Source organism: Oreochromis aureus, linkage group 23 (assembly GCF_013358895.1).
Source record: "Oreochromis aureus strain Israel breed Guangdong linkage group 23, ZZ_aureus, whole genome shotgun sequence".
Classification (NCBI taxonomy): Eukaryota; Metazoa; Chordata; class Actinopteri; order Cichliformes; family Cichlidae; genus Oreochromis; species Oreochromis aureus.
Window position 1 is genome coordinate 46,275,554 of NC_052963.1, and position 20,953 is coordinate 46,296,506.

The following is a 20,953-nucleotide window of genomic DNA, read 5'->3' on the forward strand; positions in this document are numbered from 1 at the left end:
GATTGTCAGAGACGGCGGCGGTTAGAGACGGCGGCGGTCAAAGACTGTCAGACTGCGGCGGTCAGAGACGGCGGCGGTCAGAGACTGTCAGACTGCGGAGGTGAAAGACGGCGGCGGTTAAAGACGGCGGCCGTCAAAGACTGTAAGAAACGGTGGCTGTCAGAGACGGCGGCGGTCAAAGACTGTCGGACTGCGGCGGTCAGAGACGGCGGCGGTCAGAGACAGTCAGACTGCGGCGGTCAGAGACGGCGGAGGTCAAAGACTGTCAGACTGCGGCGGTCAGAGACGGCGGCGGACAGAGACTGTCAGACTGCGGAGGTCAGAGATGGCGGCGGACAGAGACTGTCAGACTGCGGCAGTCATAGACTGTCAGACTGCGGCGGTCAGAGACGGTGGCGGTCAGAGACGGCGGCCGAAGGCGGTCAAAGACGGTCAAAGACTGACAAAGACGGCGGCGGTCAAAGACTGTCGGACTGCGGCGGTCAGAGACGGCGGCGGTCAAAGACTGTCGGACTGCGGCGGTCAGAGACGGCGGCGGTCAAAGACAGTCAGTCTGCGGAGGTGAAAGATGGCGGCGGTTAAAGACGGCGGCGGTCTGAGAGTGTCAGACTGCGGCGGTCAGAGATGGCGACGGTAAATGACTGTCAGAGATGGTGGAGGTCAGAGATTGTCAGAGACGGCGGCGTTAGAGACTGTCAAGACTGCGGCAGTTAAAGACGGCGGCGGTCAGAGACGGCGGCGGTCTGAGACTGTCAGACTGCGGTGGTCAGAGACGGCGGCGGTCAGAGATGGCGGCGGTCAGAGACGGTGGAGGTCAGAGATTGTCAAAGACGGCGGCGGTCAGAGAGTGTCGGACTGCGGAGGTCAGAGACGGCGGCGGACAGAGACTGTCAGACTGCGGCGGTCAGAGACTCCGGTGGTCAAAGACGTCGGCGGTCAGAGACTGTCGGACTGCGGTGGTCAGAGACGTCGGCGGTCAAAGACTGTCAGACTGCGGCGGTCAGAGACGGCGGCGGTCAGAGACTGTCGGACTGCGGCGGTCAGAGACTGTAAGAAACGGTGGCTGTCAGAGACGGCAGCGGTCAAAGACTGTCAGACTGCGGACAGAGACTGTCAGACGGCGGCAGTCAGAGACTGCGGCGGTCAGAGACTGTCAGACTGTGGCGGTCAAAGACGGCGGCGGTCAAAGACTGTCAGACGGCGGCGGTCAGAGACGGCGGCGGTCAGAGACTGTCGGACTGCGGCGGTCAGAGACTGTAAGAAACGGTGGCTGTCAGAGACGGTGGAGGTCAGAGATTGTCAGAGACGGCGGCGGTTAGAGACGGCGGCGGTCAAAGACTGTCGGACTGCGGCGGTCAGAGACAGTCAGTCTGCGGAGGTGAAAGACGGCGGCGGTCAGAGACGGCGGCGGTCAGAGACAGTCAGACTGCGGCGGTCAGAGACGGCGGAGGTCAAAGACTGTCAGACTGCGGCGGTCAGAGACGGCGGCGGACAGAGACTGTCAGACTGCGGAGGTCAGAGACGGCGGCGGACAGAGACTGTCAGACGGCGGCGGACAGAGACTGTCAGACTGCGGCGGTCAGAGACGGTGGCGGTCAGAGACTGTCGGACGGCGGCGGTCAGAGACGGCGGCCGAAGGCGGCCGAAGACGGTCAAAGACGGTCAAAGACTGACAAAGACGGCGGCGGTCAAAGACTGTCGGACTGCGGCGGTCAGAGATGGCGGCGGTCAAAGACTGTAAGAAACGGTGGCTGTCAGAGACGGTGGAGGTCAGAGATTGTCAGAGACAGCGGCGGTTAGAGACGGCGGCGGTCAAAGACTGTCAGACTGCGGCAGTCAGAGACGGCGGCGGTCAAAGACTGTCGGACTGCGGCGGTCAGAGACGGCGGCGGTCAAAGACAGTCAGTCTGCGGAGGTGAAAGACGGCGGCGGTTAAAGACGGCGGCGGTCTGAGAGTGTCAGACTGCGGCGGTCAGAGATGGCGACGGTAAATGACTGTCAGAGATGGTGGAGGTCAGAGATTGTCAGAGACGGCGGCGTTAGAGACTGTCAAGACTGCGGCAGTTAAAGACGGCGGCGGTCAGAGACGGCGGCGGTCTGAGACTGTCAGACTGCGGTGGTCAGAGACGGCGGTGGTCAGAGACGGCGGCGGTCAGAGACTGTCGTACTGCGGAGGTCAGAGACGGCGGCGGTCAGAGACAGTCAGACTGCGGCGGTCAGAGACGGAGGCGGTCAGAGACAGTCGGACTGCGGCGGTCAGTGCTCTAATAGGTACTACAAGGTCATTAAGATAAGATGGGGCCTGATTCTTTAAGACCTTGTATATGAGGAGCAGGATTTTGAATTCTAGATTTAACAGGGGGATTTTACATGAGGTTGTTCATCATCAGAGTCTGTGTTGATAACTAAAAGAAAACAAAGAGAAAGTCAGAGACTCCTCTGAGTGAGAGAACTTCTTTTGTCGCAGGCTTGTTAAAGCGGGCACGCTGCAGACGCGTCAACGCGGGCCCGCTGCAGACGCGTCAACGCGGGCCCGCTGGAAAGGCGTCAACGCGGGCCCGCTGGAGACACAAGCGCACCTCCAGTTTGACTCCAGCGACCCCGGGATCGCTGGAGGGTCACTGGAGGCTCGCTGGAGCTGTGTCAACGCGGGCCCGCTGGAGAGGCGCATCATCGCGGGCCCGCTGGAGAGGCGTCATCGCGGGCTCGCTGGAGAGGCATCAATGCGGGCTCGTTGGAGAGGCACAAGCGCACCTCCAGTTTGACTCCAACGATCCCCAACGATCCCGGGCTCGCTGGAGGCTCGCTGGAGGTTCACTGGAGGCTCGCTGAATGTGCGCTAACGCGGGCACGCTGGAGATGCGAGTGCAGAGAAAGAAAATTCTACCCCCCTCGTCCTCTCTCCAGATGCATGCCTCTATCTTCTTGTGACTTCACGGCAAGACTACTCCTCCTGCAAGCATGAAAAACCATTGATCAGGATTATTGATCAGCTCATTCATTACAGAAACAGTAAAAAGTTCCAGTTTGTTTAGATTTGCTGCTTTTCTTCATTGCTCAGTTTCGCCCCCGGTGTCTGGGATACTCAGTTTTGCAGTTAGTGTCTGCTAAACAATAATGATCCATATTATAATTGAACTTAGAGCTGGGCAATAGAAGGATAACGATATATATTCTTGAAATAACTTTTCTCGATGGAAAAATTTTACTATTGCGATAGGCCTCATCTCGCTTGTCCTCTTGAAAAAAAAAAAAAAAAAAAAAAGAACAGCCAATCCAAATTAAGTAGCGCCGCAGCGCCACGTCACGTGACTTGTTACGTGCAGCACAAGTGCCAAAGGCGCACATATGTATTTGTTTGGGAAGCAGCCAGCCGGGCCGCCCGGGTAATGAAGGAAATGAGTTTGCCGACTAGAGAAAAATCAACCGAGAGCGTGAGCGAAGGTTACCGACGAAAAAAACCCAATGAGGGTTCCAATTCCAGATTGTCGAATGGAAGTTCAGTAGTGTGAAGGTATTTCGGCTATTTCAAGTTTGACAAAAACTGTAAATTGTGCCAAAAGCAAGTCTGGAAATACAATAAAGCAGTGCATGCTCAATCTCTGACTGAAAGCGGTAAGTCGACATTCGGCTTTTGTCAGACTAAAGTCACCGTTGAAACTGTTTGAAAAGCTAAGCTATACAACAAGGAGAGGTTGAGAATTTCCTTTTAGTTCTCAGTTTATTTGATATTGACAAAAGTTAGTCAATTTTGTCTGTTCTTCTGAAAAACGAACTAAGATTTATTTTTAGAATTAATATTTTGTTTCTAAGTGGAATTGACAATTTAGTAGTCTGTTTTGTTTGTCCTATTTTGGAATAGTTTGTGTAGTTTGCAATATTTGCCTTTATTTATCTGAAAAAGTCTCATGTTTAAATTAAAACAAGCTGCTAATTATTTCACATTTTACTTGTGAGCAACGGCACATTTAAATTATACAAATATAGTTACTTGGCTTATATCGTGATATATATCGTTATCGACTGAAATGAAAAAAATCATATCGTGATATGAAAAAATTTTATATCGCCCAGCTCTAATTGAACTACAAACATATTTGAGCATAATCAAATGTGTTCAGTCAGGGTATACGGTCAGTTATATTAGAGCAGCCAACGTGGTTCTAGATTATTCTTTTTGAATCATACTGTAGGAATACAAATCTCAAAGTTCAAGGATGAAATAATAATTTAAGTGTATGTCAGCAGAAATGTGCTCTCTCTTGTCTCTCTTTGGATTAACTGAAGGCTTTTCAGGGAGTTTTTAGGACATCCTGATAATAATGAATCACAGTAGTCCAGCCTGGAAGTAATAAATGCATCAACTAGTTTTTCAGCATCACTCTAAGACAGGATATTTCTAACTTTAGAAATGTTGCACAAAGAAAGCAGTCTTACATATTTGTTTAATATGTGCAGGAGGCATGTCCCTAACCAGGACATGTCCTGGTTAAAAAAAGATTAATCTTCTCACACACAGACACAAAAACACACTTAACATTAAAATATTCCATACCTGGTACTTTTACATGAGGTTGTTCATCATCAGAGTCTGTGTTGATAACTAAAAGAAAACAAAGAGAAAGTCAGAGACTCCTCTGAGTGAGAGAACTTCTTTTGTCGCAGGCTTGTTAAAGCGGGCCCGCTGCAGACGCGTCAACGCGGGCCCGCTGGAAAGGCGTCAACGCGGGCCCGCTGGAGACACAAGCGCACCTCCAGTTTGACTCCAGCGACCCCGGGATCGCTGGAGGGTCACTGGAGGCTCGCTGGAGCTGTGTCAACGCGGGCCCGCTGGAGGCGCATCATCGCGGGCCCGCTGGAGAGGCGTCATCGCGGGCTCGCTGGAGAGGCGTCATCGCGGATACGCTGGAGAGGCGTCATCGCGGATACGCTGGAGAGGCACAAGCGCACCTCCAGTTTGACTCCAACGATCCCCAACGATCCCGGGCTCGCTGGAGGCTCGCTGGAGGTTCACTGGAGGCTCGCTGAATGTGCGCTAACGCTGGCACGCTGGAGATGCGAGTGCAGAGAAAGAAAATTCTACCCCCTCGTCCCTCTCTCCAGATGCATGCCTCTATCTTCTTGTGACTTCACGGCAAGACTACTCCTCCTGCAAGCATGAAAACCATTGATCAGGATTATTGATCAGCTCATTCATTACAGAAACAGTAAAAAGTTCCAGTTTGTTTAGATTTGCTGCTTTTCTTCATTGCTCAGTTTCGCCCCCGGTGTCTGGGATACTCAGTTTTGCAGTTAGTGTCTGCTAAACAATAATGATCCATATTATAATTGAACTTAGAGCTGGGCAATAGAAGGATAATGATATATATTGCGAAATAACTTTTCTCGATGGAAAAATTTTACTATTGCGATAGGCCTCATCTCGCTTGTCCTCTTGAAAAAAAAAAAAAAAAAAAAAGAACAGCCAATCCAAATTAAGTAGCGCCGCAGCGTCCGTCACGTGACTTGTTACGTGCAGCACAAGTGCCAAGGCGCACATATGTATTTGTTTGGGAAGCAGCCAGCCGGGCCGCCCGGGTAATGAAGGAAATGAGTTTGCCGACTAGAGAAAAATCAACCGAGAGCGTGGCGAAGGTTACCGACAAAAAAAAACCCAATGAGGGTTCCAATTCCAGATTGTCGAATGGAAGTTCAGTAGTGTGAAGGTATTTCGGCTATTTCAAGTTTGACAAAAACTGTAAATTGTGCCAAAAGCAAGTCTGGAAATACAATAAAGCAGTGCATGCTCAATCTCTGACTGAAAGCGGTAAGTCGACATTCGGCTTTTGTCAGACTAAAGTCACCGTTGAAACTGTTTGAAAAGCTAAGCTATACAACAAGGAGAGGTTGAGAATTTCCTTTTAGTTCTCAGTTTATTTGATATTGACAAAAGTTAGTCAATTTTGTCTGTTCTTCTGAAAAACGAACTAAGATTTATTTTAGAATTAATATTTTGTTTCTAAGTGGAATTGACAATTTAGTAGTCTGTTTTGTTTGTCCTATTTTGGAATAGTTTGTGTAGTTTGCAATATTTGCCTTTATTTATCTGAAAAAGTCTCATGTTTAAATTAAAACAAGCTGCTAATTATTTCACATTTTACTTGTGAGCAACGGCACATTTAAATTATACAAATATAGTTACTTGGCTTATATCGTGATATATATCGTTATCGACTGAAATGAAAAAAATCATATCGTGATATGAAAAAATTTTATATCGCCCAGCTCTAATTGAACTACAAACATATTTGAGCATAATCAAATGTGTTCAGTCAGGGTATACGGTCAGTTATATTAGAGCAGCCAACGTGGTTCTAGATTATTCTTTTGAATCATACTGTAGGGAATACAAATCTCAAAGTTCAAGGATGAAATAATAATTTAAGTGTATGTCAGCAGAAATGTGCTCTCTCTTGTCTCTCTTTGGATTAACTGAAGGCTTTTCAGGGAGTTTTAGGACATCCTGATAATAATGAATCACAGTAGTCCAGCCTGGAAGTAATAAATGCATCAACTAGTTTTTCAGCATCACTCTAAGACAGGATATTTCTAACTTTAGAAATGTTGCACAAAGAAAGCAGTCTTACATATTTGTTTAATATGTGCAGGAGGCATGTCCCTAACCAGGACATGTCCTGGTTAAAAAGATTAATCTTCTCACACACAGACACAAAAACACACTTAACATTAAAATATTCCATACCTGGTACTTTTACATGAGGTTGTTCATCATCAGAGTCTGTGTTGATAACTAAAAGAAAACAAAGAGAAAGTCAGAGACTCCTCTGAGTGAGAGAACTTCTTTTGTCGCAGGCTTGTTAAAAAGCGGGCACGCTGCAGACGCTGGCGTCGCGGGCACGCTGCAGGCGCGTCAACGCAAGCCCGCTGGAAAAGCGTCAACGCGGGCCCGCTGGAGAGGCGTCAACGCGGGCCCGCTGGAGAGGCGCCAACGCGGGCCCGCTGGACACAAGCGCACCTCAGTTTGACTCCAGCGACCCGGGATCGCTGGAGGGTCACTGGAGGCTCGCTGGAGCTGTGTCAACGCGGGCCCGCTGGAGGCGCATCATCGCGGGCCCGCTGGAGAGGCGTCATCGCGGGCCCGCTGGAGAGGCGTCATCGCGGGCTCGCTGGAGAGGCGTCATCGCGGGCTCGCTGGAGAGGCGTCATCGCGGGCTCGCTGGAGAGGCGTCATCGCGGGCTCGCTGGAGGCGCCATCGCGGGCTCGCTGGAGAGGCGCCATCGCGGATACGCTGGAGAGGCATCAATGCGGGCTCGCTGGAGGCACAAGCGCACCTCCAGTTTGACTCCAACGATCCCCAACGATCCGGGCTCGCTGGAGGCTCGCTGGAGGTTCACTGAGGCTCGCTGAATGTGCGCTTAACGCTGGCACGCTGGAGATGCGAGTGCAGAGAAAGAAAATTCTACCCACCTCGTCCTCTCTCCAGATGCATGCCTCTATCTTCTTGTGACTTCACGGCAAGACTACTCCTCCTGCAAGCATGAAAAACCATTGATCAGGATTATTGATCAGCTCATTCATTACAGAAACAGTAAAAAGTTCCAGTTTGTTTAGATTTGCTGCTTTTCTTCATTGCTCAGTTTCGCCCCCGGTGTCTGGGATACTCAGTTTTGCAGTTAGTGTCTGCTAAACAATAATGATCCATATTATAATTGAACTTAGAGCTGGGCAATAGAAGGATAACGATATATATATTGAAATAACTTTTCTCGATGGAAAAATTTTACTATTGCGATAGGCCTCATCTCGCTTGTCCTCTTGAAAAAAAAAAAAAAAAAAAAAAAAGAACAGCCAATCCAAATTAAGTAGCGCCGCAGCGTCACGTCACGTGACTTGTTACGTGCAGCACAAGTGCCAAGGCGCACATATGTATTTGTTTGGGAAGCAGCCAGCCGGGCCGCCCGGGTAATGAAGGAAATGAGTTTGCCGACTAGAGAAAAATCAACCGAGAGCGTGAGCGAAGGTTACCCACAAAAAAAAAACCCAATGAGGGTTCCAATTCCAGATTGTCGAATGGAAGTTCAGTAGTGTGAAGGTATTTCGGCTATTTCAAGTTTGACAAAAACTGTAAATTGTGCCAAAAGCAAGTCTGGAAATACAATAAAGCAGTGCATGCTCAATCTCTGACTGAAAGCGGTAAGTCGACATTCGGCTTTTGTCAGACTAAAGTCACCGTTGAAACTGTTTGAAAAGCTAAGCTATACAACAAGGAGAGGTTGAGAATTTCCTTTTTAGTTCTCAGTTTATTTGATATTGACAAAAGTTAGTCAATTTTGTCTGTTCTTCTGAAAAACGAACTAAGATTTATTTTTAGAATTAATATTTTGTTTCTAAGTGGAATTGACAATTTAGTAGTCTGTTTTGTTTGTCCTATTTTGGAATAGTTTGTGTAGTTTGCAATATTTGCCTTTATTTATCTGAAAAAGTCTCATGTTTAAATTAAAACAAGCTGCTAATTATTTCACATTTTACTTGTGAGCAACGGCACATTTAAATTATACAAATATAGTTACTTGGCTTATATCGTGATATATATCGTTATCGACTGAAATGAAAAAAATCATATCGTGATATGAAAAAATTTTATATCGCCCAGCTCTAATTGAACTACAAACATATTTGAGCATAATCAAATGTGTTCAGTCAGGGTATACGGTCAGTTATATTAGAGCAGCCAACGTGGTTCTAGATTATTCTTTTTGAATCATACTGTAGGGAATACAAATCTCAAAGTTCAAGGATGAAATAATAATTTAAGTGTATGTCAGCAGAAATGTGCTCTCTCTTGTCTCTCTTTGGATTAACTGAAGGCTTTTCAGGGAGTTTTTAGGACATCCTGATAATAATGAATCACAGTAGTCCAGCCTGGAAGTAATAAATGCATCAACTAGTTTTTCAGCATCACTCTAAGACAGGATATTTCTAACTTTAGAAATGTTGCACAAAGAAAGCAGTCTTACATATTTGTTTAATATGTGCAGGAGGCATGTCCTAACCAGGACATGTCCTGGTTAAAAAGATTAATCTTCTCACACACAGACACAAAACACACTTAACATTAAAATATTCCATACCTGGTACTTTTACATGAGGTTGTTCATCATCAGAGTCTGTGTTGATAACTAAAAGAAAACAAAGAGAAAGTCAGAGACTCCTCTGAGTGAGAGAACTTCTTTTGTCGCAGGCTTGTTAAAGCGGGCACGCTGCAGACGCGTCAACGCGGGCCCGCTGGAGAGGCGTCAACGCGGGCCCGCTGGAGAGGCGTCAACGCGGGCCCGCTGGAGAGGCGTCAACGCGGGCCCCGCTGGAGAGGCGTCGCGGGCCCGCTGGAGACACAAGCGCACCTCAGTTTGACTCCAGCGACCCGGGATCGCTGGAGGGTCACTGGAGGCTCGCTGGAGCTGTGTCAACGCGGGCCCGCTGAGGCGCATCGCCGCGCGGGCCCGCTGGAGAGGCGTCATCGCGGGCCCGCTGGAGAGGCGTCATCGCGGGCTCGCTGGAGGCGCGTCATCGCGGGCTCGCTGGAGGCGCGTCATCGCGGGCTCGCTGGAGGCGCGTCATCGCGGGCTCGCTGGAGAGGCGTCATCGCGGGCTCGCTGGAGAGGCGTCATCGCGGATACGCTGGAGAGGCATCAATGCGGGCTCGCTGAGAGGCACAAGCGCACCTCCAGTTTGACTCCAACGATCCCCAACGATCCCGGGCTCGCTGGAGGCTCGCTGGAGGTTCACTGAGGCTCGCTGAATGTGCGCTAACGCGGGCACGCTGGAGATGCGAGTGCAGAGAAAGAAAATTCTACCCACCTCGTCCTCTCTCCAGATGCATGCCTCTATCTTCTTGTGACTTCATGGCAAGACTACTCCTCCTGCAAGCATGAAAAACCATTGATCAGGATTATTGATCAGCTCATTCATTACAGAAACAGTAAAAAGTTCCAGTTTGTTTAGATTTGCTGCTTTTCTTCATTGCTCAGTTTCGCCCCGGTGTCTGGGATACTCAGTTTTGCAGTTAGTGTCTGCTAAACAATAATGATCCATATTATAATTGAACTTAGAGCTGGGCAATAGAAGGATAACGATATATATTGCGAAATAACTTTTTCTCGATGGAAAAATTTTACTATTGCGATAGGCCTCATCTCGCTTGTCCTCTTGAAAAAAAAAAAAAAAAAAAAGAACAGCCAATCCAAATTAAGTAGCGCCGCAGCGTCACGTCACGTGACTTGTTACGTGCAGCACAAGTGCCAAGGCGCACATATGTATTTGTTTGGGAAGCAGCCAGCCGGGCCGCCCGGGTAATGAAGGAAATGAGTTTGCCGACTAGAGAAAAATCAACCGAGAGCGTGAGCGAAGGTTACCGACGAAAAAAACCCAATGAGGGTTCCAATTCCAGATTGTCGAATGGAAGTTCAGTAGTGTGAAGGTATTTCGGCTATTTCAAGTTTGACAAAAACTGTAAATTGTGCCAAAAGCAAGTCTGGAAATACAATAAAGCAGTGCATGCTCAATCTCTGACTGAAAGCGGTAAGTCGACATTCGGCTTTTGTCAGACTAAAGTCACCGTTGAAACTGTTTGAAAAGCTAAGCTATACAACAAGGAGAGGTTGAGAATTTCCTTTTAGTTCTCAGTTTATTTGATATTGACAAAAGTTAGTCAATTTTGTCTGTTCTTCTGTAAAACGAACTAAGATTTATTTTTAGAATTAATATTTTGTTTCTAAGTGGAATTGACAATTTAGTAGTCTGTTTTGTTTGTCCTATTTTGGAATAGTTTGTGTAGTTTGCAATATTTGCCTTTATTTATCTGAAAAAGTCTCATGTTTAAATTAAAACAAGCTGCTAATTATTTCACATTTTACTTGTGAGCAACGGCACATTTAAATTATACAAATATAGTTACTTGGCTTATATCGTGATATATATCGTTATCGACTGAAATGAAAAAAATCATATCGTGATATGAAAAAAATTTTATATCGCCCAGCTCTAATTGAACTACAAACATATTTGAGCATAATCAAATGTGTTCAGTCAGGGTATACGGTCAGTTATATTAGAGCAGCCAACGTGGTTCTAGATTATTCTTTTTGAATCATACTGTAGGGAATACAAATCTCAAAGTTCAAGGATGAAATAATAATTTAAGTGTATGTCAGCAGAAATGTGCTCTCTTGTCTCTCTTTGGATTAACTGAAGGCTTTTCAGGGAGTTTTAGGACATCCTGATAATAATGAATCACAGTAGTCCAGCCTGGAAGTAATAAATGCATCAACTAGTTTTTCAGCATCACTCTAAGACAGGATATTTCTAACTTTAGAAATGTTGCACAAAGAAAGCAGTCTTACATATTTGTTTAATATGTGCAGGAGGCATGTCCCTAACCAGGACATGTCCTGGTTAAAAAAAGATTAATCTTCTCACACACAGACACAAAAACACACTTAACATTAAAATATTCCATACCTGGTACTTTTACATGAGGTTGTTCATCATCAGAGTCTGTGTTGATAACTAAAAGAAAACAAAGAGAAAGTCAGAGACTCCTCTGAGTGAGAGAACTTCTTTTGTCGCAGGCTTGTTAAAGCGGGCACGCTGCAGACGCGTCAACGCGGGCACGCTGCAGACGCGTCAACGCGGGCCCGCTGGAGAGGCGTCAACGCGGGCCCGCTGGAGAGGCGTCAACGCGGGCCCGCTGGAGAGGCGTCAACGCGGGCCCGCTGGAGACACAAGCGCACCTCCAGTTTGACTCCAGCGACCCCGGGATCGCTGGAGGGTCACTGGAGGCTCGCTGGAGCTGTGTCAACGCGGGCCCGCTGGAGGCGCATCATCGCGGGCCCGCTGGAGAGGCGTCATCGCGGGCCCGCTGGAGAGGCGTCATCGCGGGCTCGCTGGAGAGGCGTCATCGCGGGCTCGCTGGAGGCGCGTCATCGCGGGCTCGCTGGAGAGGCGTCATCGCGGGCTCGCTGGAGAGGCGTCATCGCGGATACGCTGGAGAGGCATCAATGCGGGCTCGCTGGAGAGGCACAAGCGCACCTCCAGTTTGACTCCAACGATCCCCAACGATCCCGGGCTCGCTGGAGGCTCGCTGGAGGTTCACTGGAGGCTCGCTGAATGTGCGCTAACGCGGGCACGCTGGAGATGCGAGTGCAGAGAAAGAAAATTCTACCCACCTCGTCCTCTCTCCAGATGCATGCCTCTATCTTCTTGTGACTTCACGGCAAGACTACTCCTCCTGCAAGCATGAAAAACCATTGATCAGGATTATTGATCAGCTCATTCATTACAGAAACAGTAAAAAGTTCCAGTTTGTTTAGATTTGCTGCTTTTCTTCATTGCTCAGTTTCGCCCCCGGTGTCTGGGATACTCAGTTTTGCAGTTAGTGTCTGCTAAACAATAATGATCCATATTATAATTGAACTTAGAGCTGGGCAATAGAAGGATAACGATATATATTGCGAAATAACTTTTTCTCGATGGAAAAATTTTACTATTGCGATAGGCCTCATCTCGCTTGTCCTCTTGAAAAAAAAAAAAAAAAGAACAGCCAATCCAAATTAAGTAGGCGCGCAGCGCCGTCACGTGACTTGTTACGTGCAGCACAAGTGCCAAGGCGCACATATGTATTTGTTTGGGAAGCAGCCAGCCAGGCCGCCCGGGTAATGAAGGAAATGAGTTTGCCGACTAGAGAAAAATCAACCGAGAGCGTGAGCGAAGGTTACCGACGAAAAAAACCCAATGAGGGTTCCAATTCCAGATTGTCGAATGGAAGTTCAGTAGTGTGAAGGTATTTCGGCTATTTCAAGTTTGACAAAACTGTAAATTGTGCCAAAAGCAAGTCTGGAAATACAATAAAGCAGTGCATGCTCAATCTCTGACTGAAAGCGGTAAGTCGACATTCGGCTTTTGTCAGACTAAAGTCACCGTTGAAACTGTTTGAAAAGCTAAGCTATACAACAAGGAGAGGTTGAGAATTTCCTTTTAGTTCTCAGTTTATTTGATATTGACAAAAGTTAGTCAATTTTGTCTGTTCTTCTGTAAAACGAACTAAGATTTATTTTTAGAATTAATATTTTGTTTCTAAGTGGAATTGACAATTTAGTAGTCTGTTTTGTTTGTCCTATTTTGGAATAGTTTGTGTAGTTTGCAATATTTGCCTTTATTTATCTGAAAAAGTCTCATGTTTAAATTAAAACAAGCTGCTAATTATTTCACATTTTACTTGTGAGCAACGGCACATTTAAATTATACAAATATAGTTACTTGGCTTATATCGTGATATATATCGTTATCGACTGAAATGAAAAAAATCATATCGTGATATGAAAAATTTTTATATCGCCCAGCTCTAATTGAACTACAAACATATTTGAGCATAATCAAATGTGTTCAGTCAGGGTATACGGTCAGTTATATTAGAGCAGCCAACGTGGTTCTAGATTATTCTTTTTGAATCATACTGTAGGGAATACAAATCTCAAAGTTCAAGGATGAAATAATAATTTAACTGTATGTCAGCAAAATTAAAAGCAGCAAGTTACCACAAGTCGTTTTATAATTCAGAGCTAAGAACAACCTGATATTTTCTAAATGAGTTGTTCTAACCAGATCCTTACTCTAGATGGCATTATCTTGGCCTCCAGTAATACTGTGAGGAACCTTGGAGTCATATACAGGGAGTGCAGAATTATTAGGCAAATGAGTATTTTGTCCACATCATCCTCTTCATGCATGTTGTCTTACTCCAAGCTGTATAGGCTCGAAAGCATATTAGGTGATGCATATATCAGGTGTGCATAATTATTAGAGAACTTCCTTTCCTTTGGCAAAATGAAGGACTTGACAGGCTCAGAAAAGTCAACAATAGTGAGATATCTTGCAGAGGGACGCAGCAGTCTTAAAATTGCAAAGCTTCTGAAGCGTGATCATCGAACAATCAAGCGTTTCATTCAAAATAGTCAACAGGGTCGGAAGAAGTGTGTGGAAAAACCAAGGCGCAAAATAACTGCCCATGACCTGAGAAAAGTCAAGCTAGTGATGGACAAATGAAGCTTTCTGGAAGCATTGAAGCTTGTATTGAAAAACGGTTCATTACTCGAAGCTTTTCAACAGTCCTCTCTGGTGACATCTGGTGGCCAAAAATATGAAGAGCAGCTTGAATCCACAAAATAAAACCAACTCCTTCATAATGATAGCCCACTCTACAGAGTGGAACTCTGTCTCATATTGGGCTGCTGTTGTGTTGCTTTGAACGTGTATTTTTTGGTGTTAAAAAATGTAGTTTATTTGTTTAATAAATAATTTTGACCAGTAAACTTTCTTTGTTTGAACATGCATTTTGAAAAAAATACCACGTTACATATAACATACATATAATAATGCACATTATGCAGTATGCTTCTGCTGTGAGGTCCTGCCTCCATTTACTTATGCATTTAATCTCTAGACGGGTATATTTATAAATAATATTATATTAGGGAAATTTTCCTATACATATTTTTGACCTGGGGGTAGAATTGATTGTGAAATGGAAATGGAAAATGCTTATGAACTTGCAAATTAAAAACATGATGCATTTAATTTATTTTTGAGTAGTTTTTTTTCCAAGTACATCTATGCTGTATGTTAATAAAAGTGCCTGTGTGACATCTGGGACACAGCTTTGACTAAGAACTCTCTTTTTGTTCTTACTTTATGGCTTAAAAAAAATTATCGAGATATATATCTTATATCGCCATCCAGCTAAAAAATATCGAGATATGAATTTTGGGTCATATCGCCCAGCTCTAGGCTGGAGTGCAGAAAAACTGGTAGAGATGCAGTTATGGCTCCACAAACTGTCAACTAAAGAGAATAAATAAATTAAATTGCTGCACATTTTGTAGACTAACATTTTAAGATTATTTTTTTAAATAAAATACATTAAACATTAAATGTTACGAGTCAAATGGAAGTTATTTAATGATATTTATATTATGAAAAGCAGATTTTTCACATTTTAAGTTTTTCCCATTTTCAGATAAAATACAGACCCACAAAACAAAAGCAAACAGCCAGAACACAAAGCTGGAAAACCCACCCGATTGACCAGAATCAACTCAAAATACTCCCACACAACAGAACCAAATCTCTCAGTAGAATGATCAGTGGTTTGCTATCTGTCACCATCAAGACACTCCACAAATCCCGCAAATGATTCACTTCGTGCGTAATGAAGCAAACGAAGCAAGCCTCAACACAGTTCTTCTGAACCAGTGTGTTGTTTTTTTCGACACACGCTCCGGAGCGTCAGCTTCAAGCGGGCCATCACTAAGTCACTAAGTTTGGCCATATTTCAGAGCTGCAACATCACTGGAGTGCCCAAAAGCACAAGGTGTGCAATACTCAGAGACATGGCCAAGGTAAGAAAGGCTGAAAGACGACCACCACTGAACAAGACACACAAGCTGAAACGTCAAGACTGGGCCAAGAAATATCTCAAGACTGATTTTTCTAAGGTTTTATGGACCAGATGGATGGGCCCGTGGCTGGATTGGTAAAGGGCAGAGAGCTCCAGTCTGACTGGTTTGGGCTGGTATCATCAAAGATGAACTTGTGGGGCCTTTTCGGGCTTTGAGGACTGCCAGTTTCTGGAAGACACCACCTTCAAGCAGTGGTACAGGAAGAAGTCTGCATCCTTCAAGAAAAACATGATTTTTCCAAGTACTCCACAGCGTGGCTGGCAAGAAAGGGTATAAAAGAGAAACCGACTGCACGGTCATATTAGACTGCAGCTCAGCTGTGACTGAAAAGTTTCTGAAATGTTCACCATTACAAGGAGGGAAAACAGTACACCTCTCTGAACAGTGTCTGGGAGGCTGTGGTTGCTGCTGCACGCAATGTTGATGGTGAACAGATCAAAACACTGACAGAATCCATGGATGGCAGGCTTTTGAGTGTCCTTGCAAAGAAAGGTGGCTATATTGGTTGCTGATTTGTTTTTGTTTTGTTTATATTGGTTTCACTGGTAAAAATAAATAATTGAAATGGGTATATATTTGTTTTTTGTTGTAAAGCTAAAAACAAACTAAAAACTACTTCCAAAAACATTCAGCTTTGATATTAATGAGTTTTTTGGGTTCATTGAGAACATGGTTGTTGTTCAATAATAAAATTATTCCTCAAAAGTACAACTTGCCTAATAATTCTGCACTCCCTGTATTAAACAACACTTGCGCACCATCTCCAAAATTAGAAATATCCTGTCTCAGAGTGATGCTGAAAAACTAGTTCATGCATTCTGAGAACCAGTTTGGCCTTGAGACCAGGAGGCCTGGTTTCGAATCTAGCTCATGACAAACTTTTCACACGTGTTCTTTTGTATACGTTATCTTTTTGTATGCTGTTCAATAAACTTCATTTAAAAGAAATAAAAATAAAGAATAAAAAGCTAGTTCAATTCCGGTTTTTGCGTGACATCACACTCTAATCAGGAAATCAGCTCAGGTGCTGATTGCTGTCAGCAGATTAAACTCCAACAAGTCAGCAGGTCCCATGCATACGGCTCTCCCAACATGACAGTGCCGTATAGTATTCACTACTGACGTTTCAACTTGTTGCTATAAATTAAACTGACTCCCAAAATTCAGCCCATGTTGCTCAGGGAGAATGAAAAACTTACCAGTTAACCTGACGGAGGTGGCGACCCGCAGCTAATGTGCATGGTGGTGAAGTCTGGAAAATTATCTTCCTGGTACTGCTTAATGGGCAAGCAAAACTCTTGGCACAGAAATTCCATGGAGCTCAGCGAACAGGTAGAACAACGAGATGGACGACCTTCTTCTTCTTTATATTGGCGGTTCGCAAACAGCAAAATGGTGCATTACCGCCGCCAACTGACGTGGAGTGTGAACTGAAATGTCAAAAAAATCCTTCAAATCCTCCCAAACACCCTCCCTTTCACTTCTCTAGTTCCTGTGGTGTGTCCAGCGGGGTGGCACAGGCCACCCCCCCAACCAGACTGGCCACCCCAGGTGCCACCCCAAAGCGAAAACAATAAAAGTCAATGAAATATCAAATATACGATTACGTTTTCACAGTGAAGCTTAGATATCTGAGTGTAAGTGAATGCAGCATCGGCTTCTGCGCTATGAGCCTCATGTTAGCAAAGGTAGGAGAGCCAGCTGGACTGGCCATCGGGCATACCGGGCATTTGCCAGTGGGCTGATGACTTTTTTTTTTTTTTTGTAACGGCATGAACAATGAGAGGTGGTGGATGTGTAAAAATAACTCGGTTGTTTGGTGGTGGCTATGGTGTAGCTTCCACAGATTCAGTAACATTAGCAAGTGGTGGAGGCCAGCTGGTGCATGACAGAAACGGGAGGCAGGAGGAGAGACCCGAGGCAGCCGCCAGTCCGAGTGTCAGGTGAACTGAACTTCAGGTAAGAAGTTATGACCTGCAGTCTATCTGGGTCAGATATAAACCAAGTTTACAGCTACTGATAGTGAACTTTATTTTATTCAACGGCTCCTTAAAAAATGGAATGGTCCCTCATTCAGAGAAAATATTACACGTTTCATATTGAGCTAGAGAGACAAAGTTTGTCCCGTACTTTAGCTAGAATTAAAAAAAGACACAAAGCTGGAGTTATTCTGTGTCTTTGCTGCACAGCTGCCTCTTCTCCTCTGATTCTCTCCCCCTCCCTCTCCTGTTGCTACTTCAATCATGAAACTGATCAATGATCAGCTGATCGGCTTTTCTCTCTCGTTTATTTCTCGCCCACTTTGCGCCAGAAAGAGGAAACCAGCGGATGTCGCGTTAAACAACAGCAGCACGTTTAAGCTTGATCAGCTGTTGTTAGAATTGATTTAATATTAATTTCTAGTATCAGCTGATGTTTGCTGGAGCCACAGCTGTAAAAGCTGCTGGTCATGATGTCGGTTTGGATATGTGGTGAGAGGGAAACATGCAGATGAAACCAGGAGATGTCCTTACTGAATCATCAGAGCTGAACAGGTGATGGAGAAACGGGTTTACCTTTTAGGTGACATGAATGAGTTGAAGGGAAGTTATGAGCTGTTTCTGAGAGACAAATAACACCAGGATCTTTTTCTAGCAAAGTTATGCCAGGGGGCCAGGTAGGGCATTAACAGGGAGAAGGGGGGCACAAAGAAATACTTTATTACTGTTATTAAATAACTATCTGAATCTTGCGAACAAAGTTTTTATCTGACATAAAATTTATAGAAATCATACATATACCAACAAGACAGTGTACATCACTGTCACAACAGCGTTTGTTTTCATTCAAAGGCTTTATGGCTTTAATACCTGGTGGGCCGGTCTGTAGTCAAAATGCCTGATTTTTTGTCCCAGTCCAGCCCTGCAGGTTAATACTGTCAGCTGACTGTATTTCATCATCAGCCAGTGTTGTTCTTTATACATCAATATTACCAAAGTTTACCATAAGGCAGCATAGAAAGTATTTACTTGCTTTCAGGTTTCATTCAAATGTTAGTCTTTTCATTTGTTTCCCCACTTTTTCCCTGTTTCAAAATCAAACCAGTTTGTGAGAAGATTATCTTCTTTTTTTAATAGGCAGATAAAGTTTTGCATTGGCATTGGCTAATTTGCCAATTGTATGTTAAAAATGTTCGTATTTTAATATTCAAAAATGTTTTTGCCCAAAACATATGTGCACTACATGTCAGTAAAAATACTATGCAAATATTGCTGTCCTTGAATGCTGAGTAAACACTGACAGAGCACTGATTGTATCTCTTGTACTTCATCAGCGCAGTATCTAAAAATTTTGCACCGTAGTGGTTAAAACCTCATTCTAATAAGAGTTAAAAGCGCATATTGAATTATGGTTATGGTTAACAGTTGGTAGAATTTTTTTTTTAACATTATCTGCAAATTACATCTGCCACCCTTCTCCAAATCTGTGCCCCTACCTGGCCCCCCCAACAAAATAAATCAACCAAGTCCAGTTTGACCTTCGTATCACTGAGCTTTTTGATCAACTGTCTTCTTTTAGCATCATATTTCTGACAATGTTCTGTTGTTTCTTCTTCTCTATTGCAGTCACACTTTCCTGTATGGTGTTTTCCTATTTAAAAACAACATGCTATTCAAACCAGTGTGTGCAAAACCAGCAACTACAAAACAAACAAATATGTGAAGAGCAGCTTGAATGCACAAAATAAAAATGAACTGCTTCATTAGGACTGCCTGGAGTTCGGTTTGTGTTGCGTTGACCTGAAAAAATTGTCATGTTGTCATGCTTTTCATGTTTTTGTCTTCAGGCCAAAGTGAAGAGCAGGTGCCTCTGTCGACGGAGAACCCTCGCTACGTCACGCAGGTGGGTGTAGCTGCGTTGACTGCCATTTCCTATGCGTTACCATCTTTGACCGCCGCCGTCTTTGACCATATTCGACCGCCGTCTCTGACCGCCGCCGTCTCTGACAGTCATTTACCGCCGCCATCTCTGACCGCCGCAGTCTGACAGTCTTTGACCGCCGCCGTCTCTGACCGCCGCAGTCCGACAGTCTTTGACCGCCGCCGTCTTTGTCAGTCTTTGACCGTCTTCGGCCGCCTTCGGCCGCCGTCTCTGACCGCCGCAGTCCGACAGTCTTTGACCGCCGCCGTCTCTGACCACCGCAGTCCGACAGTCTCTGACCGCCGCCATCTCTGACCGCCGCAGTGTGACCGCCGCAGTCTGACAGTCTCTGTCCGCCGCCGTCTCTGACCGCCGCAGTCTGACAGTGTCTGACCGCTGCCGTCTTTGACCTCCGCAGACTGACTGTCTCTGACCGCCGCCATCTTTGACCGCCGCAGTCTTGACAGTCTCTGACCGCTGCCGTCTCTAACCGTCTTTGTCAGTCTCCTTACGCCGCCGTCTTTGACCGTCTACGGCCGCCTTCGGCCGCCGTCTCTGACCGCCGCCGTCTTTGACAATCTCTGACCTCCACCGTCTCTGACAGCCGCCGTTTCTGACAGTCTCTGTCCGCCGCAGTCCGACAGTCTCAGACCGCCGCCGTCTTTGACCTCCGCAGACTGACTGTCTCTGACTGCCGCCGTCTCTGACCACCGCAGTCTGACAGTCTCAGACCGCCGCCGTCTTGACAGTCTCTGACCGCTGCTGTCTCTAACGCCGCCGTCTCTGACAATCTCTGACCTCCGCCGTCTCTGACCGCCGCAGTCTGACAGTCTCTGACCGCCGCCGTCTTTGACCTCCACAGACTGACTGTCTCTGACCACCGCCGTCTTTGACCGTCAGAAAACGTCCATGTGGCTCACATGCAACGATTTTTGCACTTTACAGACAATGAACCAGAAAGAGAGCACGTCATATTTGGAGCAAGTACAGGAAATCAACGCATTGAAAGATGGTGGCTAATCTTACGAAGCGCAGAAAATGAGGAAGACGACTTGTTGGAAGATGATTCCCTGTCACAATGCTCTGATATTGTTTCACAAGAAGACCATCAGCAGTCGTATTCCTTAGAAGATATAAACCGCTTTTTGGATGAGACATTTGGCATGCAGTCTGTGGAAGTCACTGACTTTTTTCCAGATGTTGATCTTTTATAAAATCTGTTCTGAAAATAAGAAGAGTTGTTGGTTATGAACAATTGAGCAAACAGAAAAGATTCCGTCTTAAAAGATCCTGACTAAGTTGAGGAGGAAAAACAAGGAAAAACTCCTTTAAAAGCATAGTAAAATGTTTGGAGCACTGTGGGTGTCTTTCCGGAAGTGTCTCACTGTCTTTTGTCTTTTTCTCCTCCTCTTCGCTCTGTCTTATATGGCAAGCTTTGAGAGTAGGTACACTTAACATTAATGGGGGTAGGGATAGGCAAAGGCGGTGCAGTCTTAGTGGAGCTTAGCAAGAACAAACACATTGATGTGTTCTTTTTACA

The 20,953-nt window shown here is 45.4% G+C and overlaps 1 protein-coding gene and 1 long non-coding RNA gene across 2 annotated transcripts; one reads left to right on the plus strand and one right to left on the minus strand.

Annotated features, from left to right (window-relative positions):
- Positions 1-621: 621 nt before the first annotated feature.
- On the plus strand, positions 622-5,030 carry LOC120436173 (vicilin-like seed storage protein At2g18540). The gene is made up of 2 exons (XM_039606638.1): positions 622-2,375; positions 4,574-5,030. The coding sequence occupies exon 1, from the start codon at positions 638-640 to the stop codon at positions 1,739-1,741; it is 1,104 nt and encodes a 367-aa protein (XP_039462572.1). The 5' UTR covers positions 622-637; the 3' UTR covers positions 1,742-2,375; positions 4,574-5,030.
- Positions 5,031-5,105: 75 nt separating this feature from the next.
- On the minus strand, positions 5,106-16,840 carry LOC120436502. The gene is made up of 8 exons (XR_005610502.1): positions 16,713-16,840; positions 12,226-12,287; positions 11,519-11,566; positions 9,860-9,921; positions 9,133-9,180; positions 7,469-7,530; positions 6,743-6,790; positions 5,106-5,149 (listed from the first exon to the last, which is right to left on the minus strand). It is a non-coding gene; the product is annotated as an uncharacterized LOC120436502 (long non-coding RNA).
- Between the last annotated feature and the right edge of the window lie 4,113 nt (positions 16,841-20,953).

What these genes read in the sequence shown, in the direction of transcription:
- LOC120436173 (XM_039606638.1), top strand. Translation starts at nt 638, where the DNA reads ATGACTGTCAGAGATGGTGGAGGTCAGAGATTGTCAGAGACGGCGGCG.